The following is a 17,534-nucleotide window of genomic DNA, read 5'->3' as shown; positions in this document are numbered from 1 at the left end:
TGAAACTCAACTACAGGTGGTACTTAACGCCACGGAAACTGGCACTGATATGCCCAGGAACCTCACCAAGATGTTGGAGAGGCTGCAATTCCACAGGCACATACCTCTACATGTGGTGGGAATGCCCTAAAATCCAACCCTTCTGGACAGCAGTCCTATAAGAGATATGCAAAACTAACTAAACAGGTATTAAAACTCAACCAAGAACTGGCCCTACTGAACATCTTCCAAGATCATAATGACCACTCACATTATATAGGGCTCATAACTCACTTACTCTCAACAGCCAGAATCCTCACAGCCAGACATTGGTGAGACCTGTCAGCAGTAAACATGGACCAATGGTATCAAATTGTATGAGAAACAGCCTTACTAGAAAAGCTAGCTAATAAACTTGAAACTGACATGGGAACAAATAGAAGAGGATCCCAGTATGGCTCCCATTTATCACATACACAGCCCAACAAGAAGAATCCACTGACAGCATACGAATCATTCTGGCTTACCTGATCCAACAAGCCTTCACCCCTTCACAAATGCAGACAAACCTCACTGCAGCCAACCACCAACATCCTGCCACCCTGCTTGGCAGGGGGTTGGACTCGATGGCCCTTGTGGTCTCTTCCAACTCTATGATTCTATGATTCTAATACCTCTCACTACCAAGGAAATGTAATAAACCAATAGAAAGAGAACCTACCCAGTTGACGCTGACCCCAAACCCCACATGTACATTATATAAACACCCCACCTCTCCTCTCCCCCAACCTTATTCTGTACTCAACACTAATGTCTCACAACAAATGTAACTGATTTGTAAGAGAATGTACAATCTGAAAAAGAGACAAGGCATGTAGTTTTGTAAACCAAGAAAATCTTTAATAAAAATAAATAATAAAAAATAGAAGAGGTGCATAATGATGTTTTAACAAGCTTTTATTGTGAAATATTGGATTTAGAAAAAAAGTACAAAAATGTCAACTGTCAAATGTGTGCCAGTACAGAATTTCAACAGTATATACACATGTAGCAAGCTGAACAGCTTCACCTCAGAATGGACATACTTTCTAACTAAAAAGAAACTGCAATATTCACAGGCTTAAAATACATAAATAACTGAAGCCCAAGTGAAAGGTTTTGTTCAATGCTAATTAACAATTGGAAAACTGACTTAAATGCACATTATAGTACAATGTATCACCCTCAAAATCTACATTAAAAAGTTCATTGTGAAGATAGCTACAACTCCAGGATTTCATTTGCTAGTTCCTAGCCTTAAAAACTCCCAAGTGAAGAGAGGGTATGAAACTTATAAAACCAGAGTGATTTCTCTTCAAACATTGTAAAGTCCCTAAATGGGTCCATACTAGGATTTGTACAGCTCTGGCAGTTAAAAATTAAAACGCTGGGTCTCTTTTTCTAGAATGTTCCTGTTGCAGCATAAGCAGGTTTCAATGAGAATGATTTGATCAGAAAGTGAATCAGATTCATGGTAAAAGTTCTGGCAGGTTTTTGTATTAAAAAAAACCACCCAAATCTACCAGTGACAGGTAGTCATTTGACTGGAAAAAGTATCAAAATACTCTGAAATGCAAGTAAGTAATGAAAAAAAAAACCTTCTCAATGATTAAACAGTCCAATAGGATAGCAGCAGTATATTCTACCCTAGCTGTTTTATCATGTTAAGATAATCAAATAGTATTTATAAATTTACAAAGTTCGTCTAGTATACAAAAAATTAAAAATAATCCTCAATATTGTAGAAAGCAGCTTTTTTTTTCCTTTCAAATTACATTATTCAGTAGTCTGTTGGGAACAAATCCTCCCAATCTTCAGGTAGCTGGAGGTCCAAAAACAACACATTAACGCTAGCTGAAGCGCACGTTATTCTTTTAAGTAACGTGATAGTAACTTGAGCACCTTTGAATCAAATAGGATTTCCATTTTATGGAAAAGCAGCTTCATTTTTAAGCTGATGAGACCATGCCTTCTGGAATGAATTCATATCATATAGTAATTCATATCGTAACTCACAAAGGGAACATTAAAAAAAAATCTGAAGAAATGTAAGACAGGGACCTGAAACTTCCTACCTATTGCTTTCCCACATTCTGCTGAGGGGTGCCTGCCTGTCTATTACTGAACTCTGATGGTTTATTCAGAATCCTGGGACTTGTTCTAGGGATGCACAGTTGGGCTTGTGCAATGCTGACCAGACTTTATGGGCTTAATTCCTCGGAATAAACTGGGAGTACATATAGAGCACATGTAATACACTTCCTGCAGCTTGAGATCCGTAGTGATGGGCAAGCTGCCCGCCTTTCAGAGAACTTTGTATGCTATTATTTATCTTTCCATGGAATCCTGCAGCTTCCCATAGGACTTTCTGAATGCCAGCATCTGGCTCTTTATTGAGGAATGAGATACTTGTCTTAAGAGATTTATCCAATTCCTGCTGGGTACATGATTCTTCATCCTGTACTGATCCCACTTGACTTCATGGCTGGCCCACAGACAGCAAAGCCAGTGAGGGTCTATGGGGCTGGCGTTTTTTGTCCCATGTGAGAACTTCTCCAGGGCCATTTCTTTTGGCTCCTGGGTAACCTGTCCCAGAACAGTGTGACTGCACCCTTAGCAATATTAAGCTGTTTGTGTGGGGGGTGTTTGTTTCACTCTTGAGAAATAAAAAGGCATATTCTCCCAGCAGTTTAAAAAGGCATAGTACGATGAAATGTTATTAAAAGAAATTGCCAGAGAGTTACATTAGCTCAAATACTGTTCCTGCGTAATTCAATTTAGAACATGCCACAGGGACTATTATGCAAATTAGCACTGAGATAAAAGGTGAAATATATTTTAGAAGCCCTACAGTTTAGTGTGTGTGTGTGTGGGGGGGGGAATTAAGTTAGGCACAACATGAGTTAAGACAAACACCTTCTACACAGACAAATCTGTTACAATTATGTACAGCCAATATTCCTTTCCTGCCAGATCTTAACACCTTCTCTAGCATCCTAAACAACTCTGATCTTAACATCTGATTATTCTGTACATACATTTATTTATATACATCCACAAAGGAACATTTAAACATGATTTTTTTTTAAAAAAAGAAAAACTTTATATACAAAATACCAACATTCCTATAAATAATAAACAGGAGAAAAGGCACTTGCAAGAGAAAAGTCTACAGTAAATTTTCAAAAAACACGTTTTGTTCAGATACTTACAATAGGGAATATCTCTTTAAATTTCTATCACAAGAAATGTAAAACACCAGTTATCACTAAGAATAGAACTGTTAAAATTCTTTTACATATTTATAGGTAATAAGCTTCTTGTCATAAAAGCACCATGATTTTAGACTTTCAACGTACTCTTATTTTGACCAAAAGATAATGCACAATTGTCAGGCATTTAGTGCTCCAGTTTCTGTTTCCAAGCTAGTTGTTGCTGGAATACTGATATGGTTGACCATTATTTTTCTTGATGTGGATCTGCCCAGCTCCTGGGCAAGTTCTGCTTTTGCCTAGGTGTCCTGTATAATTCCAATTTAGATTAATGATTCTGCACAATAGCCATACTTGACGGACTGCTCCCTCAAACTGCTGCCTTGCATATGTTATTGCATGATGTGGTTAAAAATAAGAGCACTTTTACTGATTACCAGTAACTGGCAAGAAGTCCTCTCCTGTATAAATTCTTTTTAAAAAGCATTCTTCAAGCCAGCTGAAGTATTTTAATCCAAATGGCTTAAACTTAAAAAAAAGGGGGGGGGGAATTCCACTGCATTATCAGTTACAAAAAGGTGTAGGAAACATGCCAACTACTCTGTGTGCAAAAATATTCCTTTTTTCCACTACACAGGCTTCTAAGGAGTTTCCACAGAGTCATTTACCTTTTGAATATTAACACCCATGCAAACAGCCAGCACTTCATGGAGATGTGAGTATGCTCCCACTCTTGTCAAACTTCTTGCCTTTTGATAAAGCCGCAACTTGTTTGAGCAGTTCTCTGTTTTTTGCCTGCAAAAAACAACACAACCCTTATAATTCTGTAGGTTGTATCGTACATACATTGCCATGCAATGTTGGACAATGCTCCACTTCCCTCTTTACACCATTCCCATGGTAGTTGCAGAAATGTCTAACAGATGTAGGCGAACGCCTGTGCTGCTGAAAAGGGCTCAAAGACACGGATCCAAAGAGCTATGTAAGGTTCGGCCCAAGGGTTTTGGTACTCCAGTTCCTCCCCCGCCCCAATCCTATTGCAAACTGTTTGGTATGATGAGGTGATGCTTGAGAAATAGATGTCTCGAGTCCTTTTTGGAACCCTATCAAGAGCATTCATTAGATCTTGAAGTAAAAATACTGTATTATTAGATAGCTTTCATTTTTATATTTTTAAAGAAGGGCCTTAAAGCACATGTTCAGACAGACGGATGCTTAAATGGAAAGCTGTCTCAACATGACACTGTCCAAAGCTCTGTCTGTCCGTCCCCCAGTTTAATAATTTGGCTAATTTGTGGGAGTCAGCTGGAGCTTTACACTGTGTGAAGGGATTGGAATGTTGATTTCACCTAAAGAAACACACTAAAAAGCAGAGGCTATTTCAGCACTAGCAGCCTAGGAAGTTATCCAGGCAAACATGACCACCATTCATCACAATCAAGTCCCTCTCTATAAAACACAGACACGGCTGTGTACAACACTTAAGGTGCAGGTGAAACAGATTTGCACCAAAGCAGCTCTCCTAGCTAGCTAGCTTAAAGCCAATGTCTTTAGTTGCTATAGCTAAAAACAAAAATGGGGAATAACAACTTTAGTACAACTGGTAAAACATATCAAAATCTCATGATGAATCTTGTTCAAGTTAGACCCGTTACTGAAAGTCAATCAATGGGACCTAACTGATGTAAGCTTTGCTAATTATTTCACTGCTGAGCGTTTATGGATAAAAAAATTGCAAACATTGTTACGATGATCAATTACAATCTACTCTTCATCAATGCTGGGATGACTAGAGATCCAGTTTCTGAAGTTCAATATCTGCAGAGGCCTGTGGGTTCCTCTTCTTGGTGTGATGCCAGAATTCAATGCTATCTTGGGGTATGATATTGATAGTTCAAGAAGAGTGAACTGAATTCAAAAGGTGCCTATCTCGTGACCATTTGTTCTTATATAAATTATATATAACAGAACTATCATAAGCATAGGAAGCTGACTAAACTGACACCAGCTTAAGTTAAACTTGCATTTGTTGTTGTTGTTTAGTCGTGTCCGACTCTTCGTGACCCCATGGACCAGAGCACGCCAGGCACTCCAGTCTTCCACTGCCTCCCGCAGTTTGGCTAAACTTGCATAAATTACCCCAATTCCAAACTCTGTTCAGCAGTGCTACTACTCACTGAGCCGGCCTAAGCCTCGAAGAGGAAAAAACAAGTCATAAAAAGAGTGTTTGAATTGCACCTCCCTTTTCGACAGCATAAGCTCTGCCAGGTCGTGTGATCAATCTAAACAGTTAGGATCCTTCATATGTCTCCCCTGCCTGGCAGCACCCTCACCAATCCCCATTTTTCAGGGCTTATGTCAGTGTAAAAACATGGTTCAGTCAGCTGAGCCCCAGCTGAAGGAATTATGCCAGCGTGTCTCCAGCTAAGCTTGGATGTGGTGCTTACACTGGGAGAGCAACTGAATCCTAACTCACCCATCCCAGTAGATCCTAGGTTTTGATTGCTCCCCAAGTCCTTAGCCCAATAATGTTGTCTGTGAACAATTGCGGTGCTTACCTGTAGCTGTTCCACAGTTTCTTTATGAGCTCTCTCCATGCTGTTCATCTTTGTTCTCAAGTTGGACTCTTGGTACTGAAAGTCTGCCTTCAGCTCTGTCAACTAGGAAAAAGAATGGAGATCTTTAAAATACTGTTCCAGACCTCCTTTAAAGATAACCCTTACGTCAACAAGATAGATTCCTGGTGTCTGTCAGATGAACTTTTTAAAAGACAAAAAAGCAATTTCTTCCACTGATTTGAAGACTAGTAATGAAAACAATGCATAGCATTAAATATTATATCTGCACAAACAAAGTAAGCTGAGTATATCCGTAAGACAGAATGTGGTCTAAACATTTTTACTTGGCATAGTCCAGGTTATTGTCCTTACATACACAGTTAAGAAAAAATAAATAAACCATACATCAGTTATTCCCAGATGTGCAAGTAAGAGATCACCTCCTTCACAACACACTTGTAAGCCAGGCACAACACTTCTCTCTTGGGAAGAGAGCAAAATACAATGAAGCTGTGTGGCAGTTAAGATGCCCCCAAATGGTGGAAACTATGGATTTGAAGTGTAAACTCCAACCTACCTCTCAACGAATGCAAGCTCAATATGGGGAAAGGATTGAGAGAGAAGGACTTCCAAAGCATCCAGAGTAACCCATATAAACTACAAATATGTTACAATGTATCAGGTGTACTTGGGAAACTATTACCTCTGGCTAATACCACAACGGCTCACCCTCCCTTTCCCCCAAAAGCAATTGTTTGATGGGCAGAAATGATGAGGATACAGCATTATGTGTGCGGGTTTAGCTTATTATTATTATTAATTATTGTTAATTGAATTTATATACTGTCCTATAACCTGGAGGCCTCAACTACTCCTACCCTTTCTCAGCATCAAACCTTAGCCAGGGTAGGTTCTGGCCAGCTGGGGAGGAGGGCATACTGTGGAGGAAGAAGATAAAATTGGCCCCTTGTGGACAAAATAGTTCATCTAAATATAATTATTTCGAGTAACATATGACCAAAATGCATTCCAAATGAACTCTGGGTTTGGGTTGCTTAATTCATATTTGCAATGCTTATTTCATTTGGAACTAGAACATTTACAAAATAGCTACTTGTGAGTTGAGGCTTTTACCTTTTTATCTTTTTCCAGAATTGTTTGATCTCTTTGCTGCAAGAGGCGTTTCAGTGACATCACTTCTTCTTTCAGCTGACTAATGAGGACAAAGTTGTCAGTACCTCCGCTGTCTGCTGACTGATTTATAGAACTACTGTAAAACAAAAAGTGTGGGCTGTGATTAAATGGGGGGGGGGGAACTGTATGTATTTGAATCAGTTTCACAAACGTCCTAATGGAAAAAAAGTACTTGACAGAAATAGATGAAACTAGCAAATTAGCTTACTAATGGCAAACATTATCAATACCTGCAGAAATATAATTAAGCATTAGCTTCCGACTTTCTAAATGAAGCAGTCTTTTACACAAATTCCAACTGTTTGTCAGAGACTGTTGTATACAATCTCTCTCACCTAACAAAATGCACATGGAACAAAGCTTGTCAGTAAGAACCAAATCAAAGCAGGTTTATAGCTACAAATAACTGAACTGTTGCTCCTAGATGCACTGCATGTTGGGCTGTTTTCCTTCTGCTATATTTTAGTTGATTACCTACCCCCAAAACCTCCAGAATAAGGAGTGTAGAGGCATCATTTTCCACTAAAGTTTACACCAAGGCATATGGCCAAAATATGAAGTCATGTTGACTTTTTCAGAATAAAATGAAAAAGAAAAGGAAAACGAACAATAATTTCAATGGGAAAAACTGTAAGGAAGGCCATATTTTTACCTATCTCCATTAGATGGCTTGGATTCCATTTTGGGCTTTTTCTTTGGAGTTTCATTCTGAGTAGCTGCAGAGGATTTATGGCTGAAAAGACGCCAACACAATCTGTATGACTTATACATCTACATTTACACAAAACAGCATGTACATAGATTTCTAAATAATTTGACAAAGTAAGGAACAGGCCGGACTTACAAATTGTTCTTTTTTTTTTTTTAATAGTCAACATTTACCTCTGTTTCCACAATCCCTGATCTTGCTCTGGACTCAGACTGCTGATTCTGAAATGCAGAATGTGCAATAGGCTTAAGAATGGCCACCTCAATCATGGTTGGAAAAAAGGAAAAAAAAGCAAAAGCCCTATTTTACGTACGGCTACCAGTTCTGAATATTCTTCAGAGGTAGCCACATATATAATAGCACACTGCAATCCTATATGGATGCAACCAAAGCTTGCCTAACAAAGGGCAAACCTGTCTTTTCCAGGGAAGACTGCAAGCAGAACTCCAGGCACAGCTATGCAAAAGTACTGCTGGCCACAATCACTTGACCTTCCAAGAGCAGCGGCAGGTCTAGAAGTACTCCCATGAATGTGGTCTTTTAGTTACTTCTGTCTTGTCTGGATTAATTATCATACTGTGATGTGCTGGATGTGGATTAACAACCTCCTCACTGTCTTTGAGGAATCAGAAGGAGATGGCACCATACTTCACTCATCCAGATAACCTTTTCAAGCAGTTTCATGAAGCTAAAGAATAGCATGGAGACTCCCCAGACCAAAGGAAGCACACTAATTTCCCAAAAGCTTTTGAACAGGAACATTTTCTGAAACCCTAAATCAGGGAAGGCTAACCCCTGATCTGGTCCCAAACAAATTTGTTTGCCACTACCCCCTCCGATTTGAATGGCGCAACAAAAATAAAAACACTGACACAGTCACTGCACTGTGGTGATGCAAATCACCTTCTCCCTGGTCATGAGACTGCTCATCTGACAAGCAGAGAGAGGGTGATAGCTGGAAGTGGGGGGCTGAAGCCAAGAAGGTCTAAGTCTGGGTCAGTGCCTGGATGGAAGACTTCCTGGAAAACTAGGTACACTACCTGAAGTTTCACAATAAGATACAATTATAATAAAATAATAAATAAAATACTGATGGTATTGAAAGCAGCTGATGTACAGCAGAATGAAAATGGAAGCCGCTGGGCAACGTCTATTAGCACAATGAGCTGGCATTTTCATTTTCTCATGACAAGTGAAATCTCTCTTCAACCACAATGTATCTTATTTGGAATGTGCAGAGACTGGATGGCCATGTGCCATGGATGCTTTAGCTGATATTGCTGCACTGCAGGAGGCTGGACTAAGTGAACCTTGGAGTCCTTTCCAATTCTATGATTCTGCTGCATTTATGCATCTCTTCTTCATTCAGAAAGGGGCCATGCCTAGCTATGTGTATTAGCAGCAGCATTAGAAGCGAGAGTTCAGCTTGCAACTCAAATGTTTCTAAACTGTTACTGTTTCATATAGGTTTTGTGTTCTACAAAAACAACACAGACTCCCAGCTATACACATACGGTCTCTAAAAGTTATGGCAGGATGTTGCGCAATCGGAAATGTGACTTTCTTTGAATAACAGGCCCTGTTATTTTGAAACCTCTCTTAGGTTTGCAAAACAATTTGCTATGTGGGAAGCTTCTTTTTCAAGAAAACAAACCCAAAGCTCCCTTGGACAATTGGAACCAGTTGGGCAGATCCTTGGATCCTAGCCTATATAAAGAAACATCCTTACACCCAAGTCCCTATCTGCCATCCCACACTTTCAACCTAAGGAAATATTAATAGCAGAAATAGGTTTTAAGTGCAATAGATTAAATCTACCAATTTAGCAGCAAAATTTCTACTGTATCTTGATTTAGTTTCAGAGAATACAGGTACGGCCTCTATTCCACAAGTTTCACAAAACTTACTTGTGATGGCCGCTGCTGTGACGGTGGTGGTGATGGCGATGGCGCTGGTGTTTCAAATGATGCTGGTCTTTTTCAGTAAGTGATGTGGAGGAGGAATTAGAATGTGAAGACCCTAAGCTCTTCCTCTGTTCCTTGGTCTTCTGCAGTACTCTCTTGTAGGACAGCGTACAGAGCCAACACAACAGCTTCCCATCAACCTTTTGGGAAATCATTCGCAGCAAGTTATGTTACACGTACTCAGTGCTAAAAAGACATACAACAGCCAAAATAAAATTATCAAATACTTCTGCTGTCATTCTTTTTGCACACATCTTAATACAAACAAGTTAAAAATGCATAGTACAGAACAGCAGCATGTAAAATTAAACATACCGGACATTCTGCTGAAAACTGGGTGAAAAATATTGCAACCTATTTCCTTTAGGTGAGCACACCTGTCAAGATATAAAAGGCCTCTTCCATGGACAGAAGGGCTCTTGATCCAGCAGAGGCCCCACTAAAGGAAGGGAAAAGAACATTTTTGCAAAAACTCCCATAACCTTTATCAAGCAGGTTGTCCCACACTATTCTCAAGGTTTCTATTTTCAGAAGCTGGAAGGGAAAGAGGAATCTGTAAAAATTGCCTTGCCTCTTCCATTAAGAGTGTGTCAGGAGTGAAACCCCTCTCAAGGGGTATTAGGATCCAACACATAATCATTTCATACTCAAGGGGTAGACCTACTGAAATCAATGAACTTTCAATGGATCTATCTAGACTATAACTGACGTCGGATGTATCTCCCCTGTATCATTTTGTCTTTCACCCAATATCCAGGATTGCCCACAGCTCTCCTCAGACTTGGCCAATGATTTATCTAGGATCCACTATCCCAACTGGTTGCCAGCTAGCATCTTGGAAGAAAAGGTTCTCATTAGGCTTTATCCAAGAGTCTACTCTAAACTCTAATATATGAATACTCATTATACTGTAATAAAATAAATGCAATCTAAGAGACCACTTGCAGCAACAATGGGGTATTGTCCGAATATGGATGACAAGCAACCATGCTGAAATAGCTAGGTCTGAGACTGGTCAGTGCCTAAGCTGGGAGACTATCTGATAATCTACAAAAGATTATGAAAGAATGGTGAAATAAAAATGATATTATATTCCATTAATAACAACTGGGCAGACTAGATGCCAGTGTTTTATAGCCTCTGAAAACAAGTATCAAAAGGCATACTTTCAATTATCTTGTTTACTGTTTTGTGAGTTCGAATTTTTTCATGGATCAGCAGTCAAGTGATGCTATATAAACTGATAACTGAAGAGTAATACAAATATATAATATAAATTCTATTTCTCCATAATTATTTGGAAGCCTTCACTTAAAACTGACTAAAGGTTTCTTCTAGAACACCTCATGCCAGAAGTGCAGGGAGCATCCAGTTACATGACTTAAGTAAACATGGACCCTAGGTAAGTGTGCCTGGAACTCCTGGAATCTCACACCGCTCAAATTCTGAGACCAACACTGATGTCAGAAGTGGGATCTGTGTTTCCTGGAGGAAAGGCTCATGAGCAAAGTATGCCTGAGTTGGGGGACCCCATTCTCCACATGTGGTTTACAGTTTCAGGGATCAATGAACAGCACTCTGATAGACCATTAGTGCTATAGTGATGTTGGGAAATCTTAGCAAGTTAAAACTTTGGCTCATGCCTAAGAAGAGCATTGTGGGAGAGCCAAACACTGGGGAATGTGTGTCTGCTTCTTAAATGCAGACTTAGTGTCTTTGGGAGTGTGAATCAGTTATCTTCTCCAGCTGCAGGAGGGAGGCTCATAGTTGATTTGTAGTCTTGACACCTGGCTATCTGAGATGCCGTTTCTGTGTGAACAAGGTCATCGAGCCTTATTACAACAAGAAGGGGAATCTGGTGTGTGTCTGAGAATAAGGGAGGATGCCCTTTCATTTTCAAGGTCTTGGGATAAACAGGATTCAGCTGCCAATTCCCCTAACAAGTTTGAGTTATCGTCCTTCTATGTAACCATTGGCGAATTGCTAATTAATCTAAAGAACCGATTGGCCTTTGAGTTTGGGATTCACGCGGGTTCAAAGGGGATAAAACCTTAGGAATCCGACTTGCAATTCGCAGCCGCCTCACCTAACCTACTTTGCCATATGAGACCATTGTCATGTAGAGGGCCTGCCCTGATGCCGGTTCTCGTTGTGAGTGTGTTCTGTAGTTAGCTATACTAAACAATGTTTTTATTGTCTGTTTGGGATTTGTAAGAGATGTGCAAACTTTTATGTTTGAATAATCTTGTTTTTTAATAAATTCTGGAAAAATGACTTTTTCCTGTTTCTGTCTTTTGTGCCTTTCTGTCGGGGAAGCTAAACCAGCACCTGACCACTTAGTCGCCTACCTGAACCTGTTGGATTTCTGTCTGTGCCATGGTAAAGTGACGCAGGGTGGGGCAGCCCAGTAACGCTGAAGAGTAATCTCCTTCCTTAGGTTACTTTTCTGGGCTGTTCTAAGATAAGGAAGTGGTGGCAGCAACTACTGTTTGTTTGTTTGTTTGTTTTGTGTTCTGAAAACGCTTCTGTGCACCCCTCTCTCTCTCTCAGCTGGGTCTTGCCGGACAAGTAGGGCAGGTTGGAGAGGTGGGGGAGTGCGCACAAATGCTACAAGTGTGATTCAAAATACAACAATACAATGTTGTTCATCATCCAGTTACCACTTTGAGACCAAGTATGAGTAGCGGCAAGACAAAGCTATACCTTTCTTCTTCCTTCCTCTTTGCGATCAAAAGCACATTGCTGCTTGCATTGTTCACATGTTTGAGGGGGTCCATATTTCTTCTCAGAGTTTGTGCAGCGCTGACATTTTGTGCCAATAAACGCTGCAATGATGTTACAGTATTGGCAAGGTTTCGGCTGAAGAAAAAAAACAACAAATTAAGAATGCCATTCCTTGTTTCAATATGTCAACATTTTATGCAAAAATGACTTACCGAGTCACTGAAGAAAAAGTAAAACTGCTTTTATACAAGCTCATTTAGACAGACTTCACTTAGTAGTTACATGCTTGAAACTATGTTACATTTTATTAACTGGTTCAAAGTTTCTTTAAACTTTCCTGATGTAAGCTGTGGGGAAAACATTATTTTGCTAACTGAAATTTGTTTCTTTTTATTTAGGAAAATGTATAAACTGCTTAATAAAAAACAAACAAACAGTAATACAGAGCATTTCCGTTATAATTATGGAACTGCAGCTATGGAGTCAATGTATTTTCATGGTGAATTACGCAATCAATTGCTATTAAGCACAATGACTGTGCTCTGCCTCTATGGTCAGAGGCAGAATGCTTCCGAATACTAGTTGCTGAACACTGCAAGAGGGGAGAGTACTCTTGTGCTCATTTCCTGCTTGTGGGCTTTCCACAGGCATCTGGTTGGCTTTTGTGAGGACACTGGAGAAGATGGGTCACTGTCCTGATCCAATAGGCTCTTCTTGTGTGGACCCTTCTCCTCCAGTGAAAGTAAGCAATCTCTAGACTATCCAAAAAGGCTATTACAGCCAGCTGCTTAAAGATACAATGGAGGCTGCAAAGTGCATCTTCCTGGCTGCCCATACTGCCACATGGTAGGTACAATTATGTGTCATAACCAGTGTTCAGTCAACCTTCGAGCAAGACCTGCGCTCAAGTCTGGTTTTCTTCACAGCCTGTAGCTCTCAAGAATACCGGGGTTCCACTCTTCAGCACGTACATATTTAAAACTTTATGCAAAGTCAAAGGCAACTTCAACCAGTGTGGAATAAAATGTCATAGTTGTTATTTTCTTAAATCCAAATTTGAGTAAGTCTCTGTAGGCCTGACTATGAATTTAGCAGCCCAGTCACAAAAAAGATCCAGAATTAACTCACCGTTCCAAATTGCTTTACATTTTGGGCACACTTCTTGCATATTGTGTTGGTTTTGCTAAAAGAAAAGGAAATAAAATCCAGTTTTTCAAATACTTAGTTACACAGGAGAAGTACCCATATTCAGGACAGGCCCTTAAAAGCCAGTGTGGTGTAGTGGTTAAGAGCAGTAGACTTGTCATCTGATGATCCGGGTTTGTGTCTCCGCTCCTCCACATGCAGCTGCTGGGTGACCTTGGGCTAGTCACACTTCTTTGAAGTCTCTCAGCCCCACTCACTTCACAGAGTGTTTGTTGTGGGGGAGGAAGGGAAAGGAGAATGTTAGCCGCTTTGAGACTCCTTTGGGTAATGATAAAGTGGGATATCAAATCCAAACTCTTCTTCTAAAAGAACTCTAGTTCTCCAAAAAGGTGGCACAAGTTGCTCACCAGAGGCTCTTCTTTATTCTGCCTTTTGCCTTTATTCTTTATTCTGCTCTTTTGCCTCCTTCATGGGACCAGGGTAGGCAGACAACATTTTCCCCAATACGTGGGTGACTTTTAGCCATATAGTTCAAGGCAAACTGCATGTGGAATTTGACTGACCAGCATTACATTTATGGGGCATATAGCAGTTTTCAAGTAATAGCTGATAGTTTACAAGTGTGAAATAACATGAAAAAGACTTACCTCTCTTGTTGAAACTCTGATCGACAGTAAGTACATTTTACCATGGGATGTGCAATGCGACATTCCTAGACAAAAAAAGTCAAAATTGTTTTACTATAAACTACTGATACAATAAATTCATCTCATTTTATCTTATTTGCTCTGTGGACATTCCATGGTGCTCCCATGTATAAGTCACAGTTGTTCCAAGTCACTTTGGCTTTCCATATGTGGCTGCAAACTACAGGGCAAGAGAATTCCTGATCTGACTTATTATACAGTCTATGTCACCATCATAAGATTGCAATATAAAGTGCTTTATTGCTTGATTATAAGCTGTGTTTAAGAGATGGAATTTAAGATAACTAATTAAAAACCCACTGACTGTTAATGCTGCAAAACTAAGTATCTTTACCGTGGACTCCTGCAAGTAGAATCTGTCACATAGCTGCTGTAACAAGCAATGATCTATGATTACTTTGATTGCCTATGAAAGCTTGTGCCACAAGACTAGCTAGCTCCCAGAGTATTATAGCCTGTTTTAAAAAGAAAACCAAAACAGGTGTTTCTTCATTACAGCAAGCAAGGGATGAAGTAACACATTTAGGTGTGTTTTTTTTAATGTGTGACAAAGATGTAATGAATCAGTGATGGAAAACATGAGATCCCCCAGATGCTGTTAAGTCTCCAGGTACCATGGACAGAAACTATGGGAATTACAGCCCAACCATCATTTGAAGGGCTGCAGGTTCTGCCCTGTTCAAAATGAACAAGTCAAAATGTAAAAGTCATCAAAATTTTCCAATATGTATAATAAATTCAGGACAGAACTACCCTGAGGAGGGATTGCCACTGAAAACAGTAAACCCCATCCCATCACCATGTAGTGAAAGCTGTATACTGACAGTGGGAGGGAAATCCACTATGGTTCAGAATGGGGTTAGAGCAAATGCAAAATATGAGGACATGATACAGAGGGAAGAATCTCATAGTGATGACATTCTGGGTGGCACCATCATGCCAGGCATAACAAATGGGCCACAACACCTACACCACAGGGCAGTTTGGGTGGCAGACTGGCACCTCTCACTGAGTAATCTGAAAAGAACTGATCACCCTGGAATTAGTCACTAAGGCTGAAATCATATAGGCACATGGAGAGCAAGTATCACTGAACTCAAATGAGACTAACTTTTGGGGTTGACATATAATCTCTCCTCATCCCTTTGTAACCCTGAAAACGAGGCCTGTTTTGCGACTGATCTATGTCACCTTCTCTGAACATATAAAGAGCCTGCTGGGACAAGCCAGTTGCCCATCCAGGCCAGCATATTGTTCTCACAGTGGCCAACAAGGTCTCTGTGGGAAGCTAGGCAATCAGGATTCAAGCGCAAAAGCACCTGACCTATCCTCAACTTGTACTCAGAAGAACTGCTGCTGCCTCCAACTGTGGAACCACAGGATAGCCATCATGGCTAGTAGCCTTCAATAGTGCTCTCCTCTTCTGAAGGTGGTCATCACTTTCTCCCTGAGGAAGAGAGCCCCATAATTTTAACTATGTGCTACATGGAAGAGAAGTGCTTCCTGTTATCCCTCCTGAGCTTTCCAATGTTCAGCTTCACCAGATGCCAGCAGGGACGTTTCCTTCGCTTAAAAAAAGTGCAGAATAAATGTTCCAAGTGAAAAAGAAACCACACAGCAGCTTATCAGCAGTGTTGTGTCCTTGAAGCTAAACCCTTCCCTTGCCTTCACTCCTCTGCTTGGTCAGCCCCCTCGCAATTCCAAGGCCGCGGCTTCGTTAACTACAAACCCCGAAATCTCCGACCCACCCCAAAACTTTCCTAGGGTTTTTGTAGACGTTTTGTGGGGTCAAAATGCATGGTTTTCCCTTACAATACCCTACGAACGGTTTAGAGGGGGGTCTCAAATTTAGGGGTTCCGAGTTAGTTGTTGTTGGGGGGGGGACTACAAAACGCAGAATTTGCACTACTAGGCTCTACAGAACTTTGGGGGGTCCTCAAATTTAGGGGTTCCGAGTTAGTTGTTGTTGGGGGGAGAGAAAGAACCTACAAAACCAGGATTTGCACTTCTAGGCTCTGCAGAACTTTGGAGTGGATGGGACGCTGGTTTTCTGGGTGTTAACAGCGACCCCCCGTTTGATGTATCACTTACTGAGTTTGGGAGCCCCACTAAAAGCTTTAGAGGGGCCCCGAGATTTCGGGGTTAACGAAGCTCCAGGCCGCCCCGTCCCTTCAAACCCCTTCAGCCCCGGAAGCGGGCGCGTCCCGCCGAACAGCCGGATATCCTCTGGCCGCCCGCCCTGCCCTGCCGTCCCCACCCCACGCAGCCGCCCTTCCCTCCCTCGGCGTCGCCTCCCGGCCTACCCCCGCAGCCCCCGGGGAGCGGCACCTTGCAGAGCTGCTGTCCCTGGGAGAGCTCCTCGAACGGGTAGCGCTGGTTGCACTTGGTGCAGGCGTAGAGAGCCGGGGCGGCGGCGACGGCCCCACCTCCACCACCGGCGACGGCCGCTGCTGCCGCCACCCCGGAGGCCCCGGATGTTGCCGCCATCCGCCTTCCCTTCACAGCGCCGAAGGAGCCGGGAAGGAACCAACCACCGGCCGGAGGGCGGGCGGGCGGGCAGGAGCGAACGAACGACTGAGAGAGAAAGAGAGAGGATTCTCCCCTCCCCCGCGCGCGCCTGATGGTTCCTTCGGCTCCTCCGCCGCCGCTTCTTCCTCCGCTTAGGCCCGCTTTCCTCCTTGTGTCGGCATCCGCGTCAAGAGGCCCTTCCGTTCCCCCCTCCTCCTCCTCTTCCTTTCTCCTCACGCAAACAGAGGCCGAGCGCGAGCCAGGGAGCAAACCGACGGAGCGCGAGCCTCGGCGCCCTCGGCCAATCAGCGCGGCGCGGCAAGGCCGCCTTCAAACCTCGCCGCCCAATGAGGAGGCGGGGGAAGCCGCGCGACGTCCCTCACCCGCTCCCCACGCCCGCCGTGCTTGCGTCACGATTTATAAGACCAGACCAATTAGAAAAATAAAATAAGGCGGAACCCGCTCTCCGCCGCCGCCTCTCATTGGCCGGGCGCCGGTGCCCTTTTTTTCCATACAAGAGTCGCAGCAATAACCGCCTTCGCTAGGCTGCGCCTGCGCAGAAGGGAGATAAGCGCAGTTCGCTTCCTTCCTTCTACTGCCACCCACCGAAAGCCCCACAAACAAATCCGGAGCGTATCTTCGCATTGGCTTCTGATTCGCTCGCTCTTGAAACCCCAAGGCGATAATAGGGAAATAAATCCGAGCGCCTGCTGCGGCTGCTTTCTCCCTCCCCCCTTCTTCTTCCTCAACTCTGGTTGGTTAATCCGGGCGTCCATCACCGCCGCGGCTCTGTG

At 42.1% G+C, this 17,534-nt stretch overlaps 1 protein-coding gene across 2 annotated transcripts; it reads right to left on the bottom strand.

Moving 5' to 3' along the window:
* Nucleotides 1-918: 918 nt before the first annotated feature.
* On the bottom strand, nucleotides 919-17,190 carry FAM76B (family with sequence similarity 76 member B). Of its 2 annotated transcripts, XM_083499866.1 has the most exons (10): nucleotides 16,561-17,190; nucleotides 14,173-14,237; nucleotides 13,508-13,562; nucleotides 12,359-12,514; nucleotides 9,599-9,795; nucleotides 7,865-7,912; nucleotides 7,635-7,715; nucleotides 6,923-7,058; nucleotides 5,789-5,890; nucleotides 919-4,025 (listed from the first exon to the last, which is right to left on the bottom strand). In XM_083499866.1, exons 1-10 carry the CDS (start codon nucleotides 16,717-16,719, stop codon nucleotides 3,936-3,938), a joined length of 1,089 nt encoding a protein of 362 aa, XP_083355992.1. In that variant the 5' UTR covers nucleotides 16,720-17,190; the 3' UTR covers nucleotides 919-3,935. The 2 variants fall into 2 exon arrangements, with proteins under 2 accessions (XP_083355992.1, XP_083355993.1); XM_083499867.1 differs by lacking the exon at nucleotides 7,635-7,715.
* Between the last annotated feature and the right edge of the window lie 344 nt (nucleotides 17,191-17,534).

This window comes from Podarcis liolepis (assembly GCF_965112155.1).
Source record: "Podarcis liolepis genome assembly, chromosome: 4".
Taxonomy (NCBI): Eukaryota; Metazoa; Chordata; class Lepidosauria; order Squamata; family Lacertidae; genus Podarcis; species Podarcis liolepis.
This window is presented reverse-complemented; position numbering and strand designations above follow the sequence as displayed.